Source organism: Corvus moneduloides, chromosome 2, assembly GCF_009650955.1.
Source record: "Corvus moneduloides isolate bCorMon1 chromosome 2, bCorMon1.pri, whole genome shotgun sequence".
Lineage (NCBI taxonomy): Eukaryota > Metazoa > Chordata > Aves > Passeriformes > Corvidae > Corvus > Corvus moneduloides.
The window spans coordinates 116124701-116140053 of record NC_045477.1 but is presented as its reverse complement, the minus strand read 5'-3'; the positions used below and the strand labels follow the sequence as shown (position 1 = coordinate 116140053).

General features: G+C 40.1%; 1 protein-coding gene across 2 annotated transcripts in view; it reads left to right on the top strand.

The window, feature by feature from the left end:
* Positions 1–275: 275 nt before the first annotated feature.
* MED14 (mediator complex subunit 14) overlaps positions 276–15353 on the top strand; it is a 35555-nt gene continuing 20477 nt past the window's right edge. For both annotated transcript variants that reach the window (XM_032100938.1, XM_032100937.1), the window contains exons 1-10: positions 276–466; positions 1804–1830; positions 6846–6951; positions 7548–7721; positions 8143–8272; positions 10010–10138; positions 10505–10612; positions 11478–11610; positions 12152–12302; positions 14830–14941. In XM_032100938.1, coding sequence (XP_031956829.1) covers positions 291–466; positions 1804–1830; positions 6846–6951; positions 7548–7721; positions 8143–8272; positions 10010–10138; positions 10505–10612; positions 11478–11610; positions 12152–12302; positions 14830–14941 — 1246 coding nt within the window. In that variant the 5' untranslated portion in view covers positions 276–290. The remainder of the gene's footprint in view (positions 467–1803; positions 1831–6845; positions 6952–7547; positions 7722–8142; positions 8273–10009; positions 10139–10504; positions 10613–11477; positions 11611–12151; positions 12303–14829; positions 14942–15353) is intronic.

Here is a 15353-nt window from a genome sequence, read left to right as displayed (position 1 = left end):
GTGTCCCTGTGGATGTCCCTGTGGGTGTCCCTGTATCCCGTGTGCGCCCCGCGGCCCCCGCCCCGTCCGCGCTTCCCGGAAAGGTTCCCCGTTCGCTTCCGGTTCCGTGCCCCATCATGGCGGCGGCCCCTGCGCCCGGCGGGCTCTGAGCGCTGCGGAGCCGCCCCGCTCCCGCCGCCCCTTCCCCGCTCCCTCCGTGCGGGGCGAGCCGGGCACGGTGCCGGCGCCACCGGGAGCCGTTCCCGGGCTGCCGCGCGGCTCCTGCCCGGGGCCGAGGCGCCGCCGCCGCCATGGCGCCGGTGCAGCTGGAGAGCGCCCAGCTGGTGCCGGCCGGCCCCGCGTCAGCCCCGGCCCCGCCGGCCCCCGGCGCCGTGACAGCCGCCGCCAGCCCCGGCTACCGCCTCAGCACCCTCATCGAGTTCCTCCTGCACCGCACCTACGCCGAGCTCACCGTGCTGGCCGACCTGTGAGTGCCGCAGATCTCTCCGTGCCCGGCTGGCGGTGCCGCCTCGCAGCATCCCGGGAGGATGCGGAGGCCTCGCCAGGGATCTGTCCCGGAGCTCATCCGGGGCTGGAGTGGGGGGAGGTGGTTGCGCTTTTCCATTCATAAAATGGTTTGGGTTGGAGGGGACCATAAAGATCATCTTGTTCCAACCCCCTGCCATGGACGGGGCCACCTTCCACTAGACCAGGTTGCTCAGAGTCCTATCCAACCTGAGCTTGAACGCTTCCAGGGATGCAGCACCCACAGCTTCTCTGGGCAACCTGTGCCAGTGCCTCACAGGGAAGAATTTTTTCCTGATACCTAATCTAAACTTACTCTCTTTCCCATTCCCCGTTGTCCTGCTCTTGTAAGTACCCTTGCCCATTCTCCCGTCTGGGGAGATGCCTGTGCAGGCAGGTTGGTCTCTGCATCAGGCTGTGTCCAGGGGCACAGTGAAAGCTGCTGAGTGATCTGTCATAAACAGAGAAAATGATTGTGAGAACTGAAAGCAGCTGCCGATTGGCTGCTTAGATGCTTAAGTTTGGCCCCAAGTTACTGCCAAAAAACCCCAACTGTAGTGCTGGTACTGATATCAAAATGTGTGAAGCTGGAATGTCTGAAACTGAGGTGTTTTCAGATGCTGCAACTCCTTGACTTGCCTCTGTAGTTTTAAAAATACTGTTTGATTATTTTGGGGAAATAAGTTATTTACGTTTACTTAATGATCTGCCATGCCGATGTTGTTGCGTTTGAAGTGGCAAAACAAAGGAATGTTTTTGGGCCAAGAAAAACTTTCCAGAAAGCATTTGGACTCTGAATAAACCTGTTTCCCTCTTAACGTTGTTTAACCGTAGAGGTTCTTGTGGGGAAGCTGTGTGTTTCAAGAAGCGACATACAGAACAAATGGGAAGAAATAGGTATAGCTCTTGTACAGTACCATGTCTGGTAAGGGTGCAAATTGAAGTTTGCCTGACGTGAGTTAAAGGATATTCAAAGTCTGGACAGGACAAGGAATTTTAAGTTTTAGTTTGCTTTGAAAAAATTTCCAGAATATCAGTCAAGAAGTCCGTCCTTTGTGTTTATGGCGTGTGTAGAGTAATTGATTTCAGTACCCTTCATCAAACTTCTCAATTAATTTGTCCAGTTCCAGTTTGCCTGGTACAGAGTAGTGAAAAGTGACCCATGGTACTATTTTTTCTATACTTTCTAGTTGTGTAGAAGTTCCTGTGCTTGAAGGTTGCTAATTAAATTTCTAGTTGTCTGAAATGTAATAGGACAATATATAATACATTTTTTTTTCCCCCTCTTCTTTCATATAGATTACCAAGAAAGACTGATATGGAAAGGTGAGTTATGAGAAGAAAATCTGTAATACATGTTAAAATATGGAACTTGTTTAGGATGTTAATATTAATATACTGCTGTTTAAATAAAATCTTTTTCACGTAATTTTAGATTTTATGCAAGAAAATAAGCTTTGTCTGTCTTGCTGTCACTACATATTTTCAAGTTTTTTCTCAGCATCAGTGACAATATTGGGTTTTGTTGCTGTTTGGGTTTACAGTTGTTTTGGGCTTTTTTTTGTTGCTGTTACAGTAGGTGAACTCTGTTAAGGGGATTTTTCTCTTCATGAATCTTGAAGCAATGAATTGACAGTAAAGCTGATGTGAAAGGGAACTGGAGATTCTAGTTAGTGTGATAAAGTAATGTTTTGTTCAGAACAAGGACAGCAAGGTAAAAACTTCTTTTCTGCATTTTTCCATTTTACCTGATCTTTCTTATCCTGGGCACTGTTTTCTGCTCCTGTTCTATTTGGTTTTGAAGTGTGGAAATTAATGGAGAGCAAATGTAAGAGACCAGAACAGCACCCTGCTGAGATGAAAAAAATCCATTTACTTTTTTGTTTCTCTTAATAAATGTTACGAAACTTGTCAGAATATTGTTCCCTTTGTGTTGATGTATTAATTGACCCAAATGTCTTTAGAGAGATATAGGAGCTATGATATTCCTAAGAATCTTAATAAAGAATTCTGTGTACCAGGATGATCATTAATTGTTATCTCAAACCTTCCAAAACTCTCATAACATGTGGAATTAATCCCATTTTCATGGAATCATAACCTGGAATGATTACCTGTACCCCTTTTCCTTCTGCATAGTATTTTATTAAGAGAAACAGTGTGGGTTTTGATTTGGTTTAGCTTGGGTTTTTAATTATCACAGTATTTACTGAGGAAATTATGTCCAACTTGGGTCCAGAGCTCCCTTGTACTGATTGGGGGGTTTTTTTCCCATCTCAATACTTAGCATTTCTAGGTAAAGTTGGATTCGGCTTTGTTAGGCACGTGGATCTGGGGCAGCAACTTAAATCCTAATGGATTACAGAGAAAATGAAATAAGACAGCCTTCAATGTACAAAGAATGTCCTTGGATTGAAATTGTCTTGAAATTAAATGTTCACATCTGTGCCGGTTTGGACAAATTTGGAGGAGAATACCCTCTGAGAGAAGGCAGGTTACAACCAGCCCTCCCCCACCAGGTTCGGGAAAAAATGAATTTTCCTCGAAGGAAAGTGAAAGAGATAAAACTATTTATTTAACAAACACACGGGAAAAGGGTAATAATGCTAAATAATAATAGAACCTCTCGCTGTGGAGAGAAAAACCTGGGAAAATTTCAGAGTCCTTCCATAGCTAGCCTCTCCCCTCCTCCTCAGAGCTGGGACGGGGTGGGCCCACCTCCAGGGCCAAGGCCTCGGTGGAAAGCCCTCCCAATGTATTCTGATGTTGAAACAGTCCAGCAGAGAAGAAGGGAAAAGTCGAAGTCCCAGGAAAACAAAAGTCCAGCTCTCCGGGGAAAAGGCCGAAAGCTGGCTGGAAAGCAAGCCGGGTGCTTCCCTCCGCTCCCGCTCTGCTGCCGCAGCTGGACGCAGGGAACCGTCTCTGTCTCTGTGTCCTTGAAAACAAACTGTAAACTGCTTTGAAAGTTTTGCTGAGGTTTTTTTTTTCTCTCCCCCCTCTCAGGCTCAGTTTAAAGGCACAGAAAAGGCAAAAAATTAATTTCTGAGCATAGAACAGCGATATGGGGTACAACATCATAAAGTTACCCCAAAACAGTATCCTTGTTAACTTTGGCTTACAACTCCTCTTGGTGAAGTGGCTTTCTAGCTCTTGGAAGAGCTCATCTGTAGGAATGTAGCTTAATTATCCATATTTTCTCGAGCTTTGAGACTGTAGTGGCTTCAGTAGTTGGGCTTCAAGCTCTGTTTCTTGGAGCTAGAGCCTAGTGACATGGCATATATACTTTGGTGAAGATGTGATGGTGTTATCCTCTAATAAAGTTCACATAAAATATAAGTTCTGTACTACAGTGCCTATTTAAAAGATGTTGTGATAAGAAAAACCGATGAGAAATTATGCATCGTAGTATAATACAGTGCCTTTTTTTTCAGGGTCATTTATTAGTTGTCAATTGTAGGAATAAATAACTCTTACAATAAAGTGGTTGGATTAAAAAAAAACATTAGTGCTGTGGCGTAAAATTAGTTGTGCTGAGTGGCTGGGGAAATCCAGGGGCTTTCTTTTTGGTAATGGAGACTGGTTTTTGCACAGTATCATTATCTTTTTCTGGGTAACCTACTTCAGTCTTTGACCACATCACTGTGTTTCTTTGTTTTCCTCATGTCTAACTAGTTTTTCACTGGTTTAGTTTGTAGCTGTTGTACCTTGGCCTTCTGCACTTCTGAAAAGAGTCCAGTTCTATCTTCCCTACAATACCCTCTAGATATTTGAGGATAGCAGTAGGATCTTGCCACAGCCTTTTCTTCTTAAGCAGGAGCAAACTCAGCTTCCTCAGCCCATCCTTGTATGTTACATGTTTCCTGCGAATGTAAATCCATCTTCTGATCTCCCCTTGATCACATAGCAGTTCATCCTGTGGAAGGCAATTTGTTGATCAGAGGTGGTTTGCCCTTGGCAAATTTCTGCTGGTAGTTTCCAGGCTAATTTCATGCTTGCTTGGTATTTATCTGGACATAACTTAAAGAAAGATTTGTCCTGTGAATTTTTTTCTTAACTGAACTTAGGCCAACTGACCTATAGGTCCCTAGCTCCTCCTTTGCCTTCTTGAAGAAGGACATGGTGTTTGTCTTTTTGCTGTCATCAAGACCTTTCATCATTGTGGGTTTTGAAAATGGTAGAGAGCAACTTTACAGTGGCATGGATCAGCTCCCTCAGAATCCTTGAAAGGCAACCCATCCACTCCAATGCACTTTTGTATGTCAAGCTTGCTGAAGTGGTCCTTAACTTGATTTAATTCTACTGTAGCTAATGCTTCACTCCCCCAGACTCAGCCATTAATTAGTCTGAAGAACCCAAAACCTGAGATCCAAACTTAGCAGTGAAGACCAGGGGTAAAAAATGCACTGAGCAACGTGGTTGTTAGAAAGATGTTTAATTTTTGTTTCTTGTTTTGTAAATAAACTCTTTCCTGAAGTTTCATCTTCGTTGAATATTTATTTTTGTGTAGCCCAGAATAGGGTCATGTACCTATAATGAAAGACAATGCAGCAAATTTTAAGGCCTTTATGTTTTATTAGAGAAGTCGATTCCCAATGCAGTTGTCATTGAGGGATGATGGTGGTGCTTCTGGAAGCAGGGTTCTGTCAAATCGAAGTAACAAGTCTTCTCTAACTTCATTTAAGTGGTATTAATGGAATAGTTACTGGAATACTCTGTCTAGATTTGTCAGTCATTTTCATTATTAAATCGTTGTGCTTTTGGGGGGCTGGTTTTTTAATTTATTTTTAGTCACAGAACATCAATTTGAATTTTTCCTGCTATCATGCGGCTTTCACCGTAGACGTTTGACATAACTACTGGATTTTAGCAACTTCTATGTGGAGTTTGTCTGAGAGATTGCTGGCTTTCTAAAGTCTCACTATAGTCATCTTTCAAATCTCATAAGGTTTTTCTGAATCTTTCAAAATTCTCAACATCTTGTTTTTGTAGTGTGGTTACTCTTAGGGCAGTGTGTACGTACAGCAGCTTGTCCACCGCTTGAAATCTTAATATCAGGCTGAATGCCATTCCAAAACATTTGCTCTAGAACACGGAGAAGTTACTGGCCTAATGCCCAAGTTCTTGGATGAGGTTCACAGTATGTAATGGAAGAAACAGGAACAGATGGTATTAGTTGTGCTTCTGGCCTTACATGTTCATCTGCTACAAGCAGATTATGCTTTACTTGCCCAGAAAAGTTAACCTCATTACACCAACACTCTCAGCAGAATCAGGCTCTTTCTGTGTTATGAGTTTGTGTTTTACAGATTGGGATCAGGAGGTGCAGCTTCTGTTTGTTAGAAGCCAGTGTCTTATGCACTAATTAATGTTCTTTTTGTCCAAACGCTTCTGTTACTTTAGAAAACCTTATCAGGAAAACAGCTTAGGTTCAGGGTTTTTTCCAAACTAAGTAGAAAACCGTAGTGAAATTAGTAAATTGAACCCACAGAAAGGGAGGAAAACCTCTATAAACAGTTGATGAAGTGGTATTTCAGATTGTATGGTATTACAGATCTACACTGTAGATCTTTGTGTCTCATCTGATGCATCTACAGTGTAGATCTGTAATAAAGCATGAAAATCTGCCTATGCCTGTATTGCATTCTCTTTTACAAAAATTAACTCTGAAGACATGCAGACATCTACTCCTTCATTTTGACTATCTAATACAAAGAATGGTGGGAGGAATACTGAGAGTCAGTAAGTCCTTATTTCCATTTCTTTGCAAGGCAGGAGTGGAAAGGAAAGTTACAGGGTGGGGTTTTTGTGGTCTTCCCCACCACCCCCCTATTTCCATATTGTAACATACTATGTAAAGATGATGTAAAAAAGCTAGAATGTATTTTGTTTAGTACCTTATTTGTTTGTTTGTTTGTTTGTCTGTTTATTTATAGTGAATGTAAGTGTAATGTTACTGTCAGGTCCTGTAATCCTTGGGTGTGTTGCCTACTTTAAACTTAATCTTAAGCCTTGAGGAAATCCTGTAAAAGCTGTAAAGATAATTTAGTTGAGTTCATGATGGAATTGTTTCTCTTACAGTCAGTGATTAATTCCTATGAATATGCTTTTTGTTTCCCCAGACAGTCATGATTTAGAATCCATGTATATTGTTAGGTATTCACAACAGAGCTTTTTTCCCCCCATGCTCTTAATCAAACAAGCTACATATTACTTATGCCTGTATTAACACAATTAGAAGTTATCATTACAGCTCTTTTTCTTTTTTAATTGGCACACAGTTAAATTACAGCTTTATTATATATCTGAGCACTGGCTTAATGTACATTTACTTTTTTTTGCAGGAAAATAGAGATAGTGCAATTTGCAAGTCGCACTCGTCAGCTGTTTGTTCGTTTGTTAGCCTTGGTCAAGTGGGCTAATAATGCTGGGAAGGTGGAAAAGTGTGCGGTAAGTTAGAGACAGAGTCTGGCATGAAACAGTCTCTGAGGGATATGGGATATTGCTGCACCCTGACTTCTTTTTACTACAGAAATTTGAAAAAAATATTCCTGTTTAGAGATTGTATAATCTTGTTTTTTAACAGTTCATGTTCCCAAAAACTCATCAGTGACATAAAATGAAAGGCTTGTCTGCGCATAGTTTCAGGAATGCTTTGGGTTGAGATAACAGGACAGGGAAGATGGTGATCTGAGTGTGTTAGTTCTTATTATCACTTTCATCCTGATCTTGGATAAATAAGAATAAAGTCCAGAATGTTGCAGAAAAACAAGCCCCTACTGATTACAAGCAAGTATGGTTGCATTCCAGTAGCAATCAGCAGATAAAGAGCTGTGAGGCTGCACAGATCCCCCACAGCACCAGGAATGGCATGTGGATTTTAGGTGTCCTTGCATGTGAATGTAAGAAGTGGCCAGAATATTCATTCTTTCTTTGTTTTGTAAATGTACTTGAATTGGAAGTGACAGATAAACTGACTATAAAGGGCCATTGATTTGTGCATTTTTTTAAATTGCCTTTTTTTTCCTACTCCTTGTCCTTTACAGATGATATCGAGTTTCTTAGATCAGCAGGCCATCCTGTTTGTGGACACTGCTGATCGTCTGGCATCGCTGGCTCGAGATGCTTTGGTTCATGCTCGGCTGCCCAGCTTTGCCATCCCATATGCAATTGATGTTCTGACAACTGGATCCTACCCTCGGCTGCCCACCTGCATTAGGGTAAATAACTCTGCTGTGTCTGGGGGGTGTGGGAATCCCCTGTACAGCATCAAATGCACAGTAATCAAACTAATTGTGTGCAGATGGAGCTGTAGCTCAGTACAGGCCTAGAGCCAAGTCTCTGCAGTGTCAGTTTCTCATGCAGAACACTTCCTGTTTGAACAAGTTACGCTTTCCCAGTAGAACGTTCCCTCCATTTATTTAGTTCTGTCAAATTTAGTGATTTTTCTCAGTGGTCAGTCTTGGGTAAAACGTAATCAGCTGGAAAGCAAATCTCAGTGTGAGATAGAAAACTTCACTGGGCAGTGACCTGTAGTATTTATATTTTCAGACTTCTGGTCTGGTCGGTTTTCACAATGGCTGCTGTCAATCTGTTTAAAGTGTTTGAGATGCGTAGACTTGCTTGTGTTTATTGTAACAGGATAAAATAATCCCTCCTGACCCAATAACAAAGAGTGAGAAGCAAACCACACTTCATCAGCTAAACCAGATTCTTCGGCATCGACTCGTGACTACGGATCTTCCTCCACAGCTGGCAAATCTTACAGTTGGTAAGAACTGGGATTACTTTTTGAAGGATACGTTATTGCAGGCTGATTTAAAATTGTTGTTTTAATGCTAAAGCAAAACTAAATGTTAGCTTGAGACCATTAAGGATGCTTCATCTATTAAGACTAGGATCCTGTCTCTGTGTGACATTAAAAGATGTGTTTTTTTCCCCCCTTTGAAAAATAAGGGCACTGATAATATTGCTGAAATATTGACTTTCAAGAGGAAATCCTCTGCAGGTAGTGCCAAAAGGTTTTAGACAGTGTCTTGCTCTTTTAGCAAATGTTTTGCAAAATGGTCTTTGGACTACTTCATCTTAATTTGTTTTTAAAATGCAACTTAGTAAAGCTGTTAGGTCTTTCTGCAGAAACTGTTTGAACTTGAGTTTAAACAAGTCACTCTAATGTTACTTTTTAAAGCTTTTTTGATACTTGTGTTCAGGCACAGAATTTGTTCATATTTATGCACGCCTTTTGTTCAGTGGCTCACTGCAGTGCCAGATCTCTTAAGCTGTTTTGAGATCTGTTTTCATTTAGCCCAAGTAGTGGTAAACATTAAAATAACCTTTTTTAAGAGGAAAGATGGCTATAAACTGGACTAGGTTATTGCAGAATCACAGAGAATGGGGTGGGAATGGACCTAGTCCATGCTTTTAACCAAGACAAGGTTAGCCATTTGTAAACCATTCCCTACAGACCTAGATCAGAAATGTTTCTAAAGAATCTCAGTGCAGGTTTTCTGTAGTCCCTGTGTGAGTGCTTGCAGTGTCAGTATTAGAGGTATTTTTGTCTAGTGGAAGTACATATGAATGATACAGGGATAATATGGATAATATGGATAGTATGTCTGAGTCTTGAGAGTTTTCAGTTAGCTAAACATTTCAATGACTATTATTTTCTATTTTAGAGTGTGGTTTGTTTTAAGAGGATGTCTGGGGTGCTCTTGAAAATGAAACTTCCTGAGTTAAAAGGTTAAAATTTTTGCAGGAATATTTCTATATGTCTTTAATTGTAAAGGCGTAGGACATAATTTGTTAAATGATTGAGAAGAAGGTTGACCTGCAGGTTAGAGTAAGGACTTGTACTTACTTGTTTGCTCTGCCTCTCATTCCTTTATGACCTTGCTTGCATAGTTTTAGTCCTTGCTCCCAATTCTTGAAACAGATAGCAGTGTTCACAGAGGTGTGAGGATGTACATATCAATTAGATAAATAGTGTGCGTCAGCTTTGTTTGTTGTGTATATATAAATTCTGCAGAAGATTATCTTCCTCACATGAAAATGGATTTATAATATTCTAATATTAAATAAATCCTTTGCAGGGAGATGTGTTTTCAGGGCTGGATTTCAGCCTGGGCTGAGATCCATGTTCTGAATGTCATTTGAATATTGCTGAAAGTATTCATTGTTGATAGTAGCAAAGAATAGGAATATTTCAGCCAGATGTTTTGTTTGTCAGGCTGGTAGTCAGCTTAGTGTTACTCTGTATTACAGAAGCACAAGTGTTAACAAGTTACCAGATTTAACAAGTTAACTTCAGGACGGTTTGTACATCTGCCTGTGCTGCTTATTGACATTGGGTCTGTTGCAGACTGTAAAATCTTCAGAGTTGCACAGAAACATAAGCAACAGAGCAGAAATGGTAGGGAAGCAATCCATTATGAGTGCCAGGAGCTACCACACTGTTATTTTGAGGCATCTTAGGAGACTGAGTGAAATAAAACATTCTTGTCTTCCTTAGCCAATGGCCGTGTGAAGTTCCGAGTTGAGGGTGAGTTTGAGGCCACCTTGACAGTGATGGGTGATGACCCTGACATCCCCTGGCGCCTTCTCAAGCTGGAAATTTTGGTTGAAGACAAGGAAACTGGTGGTAAGAAAAAAATTAAACCTTTACGCTTTGTTTTTAACATGATGTTCATCTCTGACGCTGTATAAGTCTTGTTTATACTGGGTTTTCTGCATATAACAACTTAAGAGAATGAAGTTATATATACTTGTCCTGTTTTGACCTTGCTTAACAGGGTTTTAATACCTTAACAATGCTATACAGTGACTTTAGTAGAATGACTAAAATTTCCAGAGTAAACCAAGGATTTTGTTGTTTTGTTATAAAACCTGGTATGGAAATTGCTCAGTACAGCTGTATCTTTTTCATTTTTAATTCATTAATTTACTGAATTATTTTAAATACCTAGTTTTCTGATGTCTAATATGACTTACTTTTCATTTGCAAAAGATGGTCGAGCCCTGGTTCACAGCATGCAGATCAACTTCATCCATCAGTTGGTCCAGTCCCGGCTGTTTGCTGATGAAAAGCCACTTCAGGACATGTACAACTGCTTGCGTATCCTTCTGAAAGGGGCTTCTGAATGAGGTGTTTAATGTAGCCTCACTCTTCTTAGTAGCTGGAAGTCAAGAAGGATGGATTCCCTGTTAAGCTTGGGGGAAATGTCTGGGCATGAAGTTATGGTGGCCTTGAAGTAAATGATGGCCTTGGAAGCAGTAATTCTCAGGTGCCTGCATGTCAAATTTAATTCTACACACTAAATCAGCAAAGGTGAAGGTGAGGTATTCAAGGCAGCAGGTTGTGTGGTAAGTCAGTGCAGCAGCAGCAGCTAATTTTGGAGATGAAATACAGAGCTGACTTGGAAGTTCTGGGAGCCGACAGTTCTTGCTACCCAGAACTGCAGTAAAGTGCTGTTGATGAGGGTGTGTTAAGTCTATTGTGTCTGTGTGAATAATGAGAGGAGATGCAGGATGTGCAGTGATTTTCCACTTGCAAAGGGCAGATTGCTCGACAGTGTGAAATGGATTTCAGTGAAACTGTTTCTGCAAAAGAGTCGTGTTGTTTTAGGGTGAAGGTGGGAGGTGGGGTTAGTGGTAACTATAGGGTGAGTGGAATTTCTTTGTTAGTAATCATCTTTTCAGTTAAAGATGATGACAACTAGAAATCTGTAAAACAAGGCTGTTGTGACTCTTGTTTAACAGCCTGTCCTAGTTTAGAGTTTAGAAAACCACAAAAAAAACCCCTTTGAGAAATATTTGGTGCTGTTTATATGTGTTTATCTCTGGATTAGTACATTAGTGTGTTTTCAGACAGCATCTTGTCTGACATAGGTGACAAATGGATTGATGTAGTGTACAGAAACAGGTTTATGTAGTGTACAGACTGTCTGGACATCTTACATTTTCTTAGCTCCATGCATTAGACTCCTTCTGCCTGGCTCTTCAGCTGGAAGTCTTGCATTCACAAACACTAATGCTGATCCGAGAGCGCTGGGGCGACCTTGTGCAAGTGGAGCGGTACCATGCAGGGAAGTGTCTCTCACTCTCTGTTTGGAAGTAAGTTCATTTCAAAAAGATTGTTAACAAACAATAAATGAAATAAAAGGAGGGATTATATTTACCAAGCTTGAGCCATAATTTTCAGAATTGTACTTTCTTTTTGATGTGAGACTCCTAAATTCCTTTAATTAAGTACCTACATGTGTTGCTTGATTTGTAAAGAAGTAAGGGTTGCACTCTAATGTACAGAAGAGGAGTGGATACAGTTATAAATTAGTTTACATTTACAGAGATATCTAAAAATTAATTAGATCTCTGTCAGACTTTTACTATATTTATTGCTTGACTCGCACTAGATAAAATTTTAAAAAGCAATCCAAGTACACTTCTGACTGTGTTGAATTTGCAGTCATCTAAAATTCGTGTAGTTACAGTTAACCAACAGTTCTGCTTTAAAATGTCATCTAAAACAAATGCCTTTTTCAGTTCAGCTGACACAGTGTTTTTAACCAGAACACACAGAATCAAGGTTTAGCTACTGAAAAATATATTTTCTGTTCTTCCAGTTGCATGATTTAATTATTCCATTTGTTTTAAGTCAACAGGTACTTGGCAGGAAAACGGGGACTGCATCTGTCCATAAGGTCACTATAAAAATTGATGAAACTGATGTCTCAAAACCCTTACAAATATCTCATGAGCCTCCACTGCCAGCCTGTGATTCCAAACTGATGGAAAGAGCCATGAAGGTAAAAGTTTGCTTTTCAGGAGGCACCTGATTTTGTAAATCGAAAACTCAAGTGCTTTACACTGTCAGTTTGTTCCACTTTGATTCTCTTTAAAGAGCTGTTTCTAAGATTTCTAGTGAGTAGTTACTCTAGGTTGTGTAGTGTTTATGTGGGGACCTCAAATTGTTCTTAAAAATTGTTGGCCTTGACTTCATCTTAAAAATTGCACCTACTTCGCAGTGCATTATATACCACTTGTGAGACAGAATGCTGAGGCTGGGGGAAATAACAGCAAAATATCAGTTATTATTAAGGTTTGGTTTGAAATAGAGAGACCATTCTTCCCTTTCCTGTCTTGGAGCTCCTCGAAAATCAGCTTCCCCTTGTCACTGGAGTTGGCTACCCAGCAGTGCTATCCACTTTAGAAAATCTGACGTTATGATTTGGAAATCTTATGCTGAAGAACTCATGTGGTTTGCTTGTTACAAGTGTTAAGTGAAGCTTAGTTTTACATTATTGCTAACCAGATTATATCATGTGGCCTATTTGAATGTTCAAATTCCTCTATTTTAAAGGTGGGATTGTTGCAATGATCCAAAATGAGTAACTACAGTCAAGTTCCTACTTGGATCATGCTTCACTGGTGATAATTCTAGATCTTGGTTAAAGATATTTAAGAAAAACTGCATTCTGGGTATTGTAATAAATCCTCTGTAAGTCCCTCAGCAAATGTGGCTGTAATATATCAGGACATCTGTTTGTCATTATTTCTTTCAGTGTTTGGGTTTAGGAGAGTTAGTAACTGGAGTGAATGGTGTAGTCTTCACACTTCTAGTACAGTTTTTCCACAGGGAAAAGCTTTCCAGCTCAGGTCTTTCACCTGCATCACAGAACTTTCTACTGATGGTAGCCTTCACCTCCTGTACATACTTTGTATTTCAGCCTCTTGGCCCATCATGTTACCAGTGCTGACAGAAAAGTCTACATGGTGAATTATAAGAACTACCAATGTTTCAGCTACAGAGGGATGTGGGAAACCTAGTGAAGCATGGTAGCCTTCTACTCTACTTTTAGAGCAGAAATTCTATTATCAAGATAGTAAATATATACTACATTTTCTTATTTAATAGCCTAAATTAGCATATTTAGGCTACTAAATATAGAGTTGAATTAGTGAAGATGCTGTATTTATGTGTAAATCCAAGCAAATGCTCTTTATCTACAACATCTGCTGAAGGTCCACTGGAGGTGACACAGTCTAAGATCACTGAATCGAGTCTGCAGCCTATAGGTTAAGATATGAGGCCACTGTAAATTTGAGATTTATCAAAGTTAAAGCTGACCTCCCTTTATAAGGACTTGCTCTGAGCTTAAAAAAATTATCAGCTGTGGTAAATACAATGCTGTTTTAGTGTTTGAATAATGATCTCAGCTGTAATGACGTAGATGGCACACTGGGTTTCTGTTTGTTTAAGGTACTGTATACAACAGTGGCACAAACAAACATGTTTGTCTGAGAACGTTGTTTGCGTTAACCTACTGAAAATTGGATGTAGTCGCTTCTTAGAGAGGAAGATTTAACCCATTGCAGCTGCTGAGTTGAAATGCTCTTGTGGATGGATAAAGACTTGGTTTTTAAGGCCTTGTCTTGGAAAGCTTGTCTTTAGGGGAAGGTCATTCTGGAATGCAGAGGTAGGCACTGTATATAGTAGAATTCTGTGCTGTATGAACCTCTTCTGCATTTATGTCTTATGCTGGAATAAAATTTGAGTTTACTTCAGCTCAAACACTATTCAAAACACTGTGTGGTTACCTAGAAAAAAGGTTTCGCAGTAATCTGGAGCTTTGCTTATGCAAAGTATGTAAATAATGCGAGTGTAATGTGAATGAATGTAAATGCAAATGCTTTAATTTGGATTGCACAAGTAGGTTACAGTGAATATAAGTGGTGGCATGAGCTTCAGCACTGGCGGTGCAACAGAATGTAGATGCAAGCCGCTAGATACTTCTGGGTTCAGTAGGGTTGCTCATACTCAGTGCCTGTCACTGCCTTGTTACCCTGTTAGCAGGACTTAAACTTGTTGGATTTCATGTTACAGCTGCATGTATGTTTGTGTAGAGGCAACCCTATCCTAATGAAGTGTTGCTTTGGGGTGTTTTTTCTTTGGGGTCTTCTTTCTTTAGCTTAAGCTACTCACCAATGGAGGGGAAAAAAAAAAAACCCACTAAGCTGAAAATGGACCAAACTTGATCCAGGACAAGTAGGTCTGCACAGAGGGTGGTAACAGCATACTTTGTGAAACTTCTTTTACATCTTCTAACCTTAGCTTAAAACCTCTCCCACTGCCTGCTGCACAGGATCTTATGGTAGCTTGTTGTATTTTGTAGTGATCCAAATACTCAAGTTAATAGTCCATGTGTCTCACCACAGTTCTAAGAAAATTATTTCTGAAGTGATTGTTTTATTAAGTACCTTTGTTTCAGTGTGCTAATGCAGAAAGTCTACACATCAAATACGAGCTTACTTGAGTACATTTCTTTTTCACAGATTGACCACCTATCAATAGAAAAACTCCTAATAGACAGTGTCCATGCAAGATCTCATCAAAAACTCCAGGAGCTGAAAGCCATTCTTAAGAGCTACAATGTTAATGACAACTGTATGTGTTTTCTGCTGAAGTTTTTCTAGTTCCATTTGTGTCTAGGAAGGGTTTCCTTTTCTCTTAATGTTTCTTGTTTTCATTAATTTAAATTAAAAAAAAAAAAAAGGGAAATGTGTTTAGAATTAACAAAACTTAGCTTTGACTTATTCTGCATTGAGAATGGTGAAATACGCATACATCTGAATGCAGTGTAAGAGGTGAAGCTGGTAGAACATTGTAGTCTGGGTTGAAGGGTTAAAATTTGCCTACTGTAAAACTTGTTTCTGTTCAGAATTGAAAGCAAATCTTTCACTGTTTTGAACTAGTTTTGGATGAGATTTTCCTTAAACTGCTGTTGAAACTTTTGGGATTTAGATCGATCTTACAATTGTGAAGCAGTGAGTTGAAAGATATTCAAGGATTAAGAATC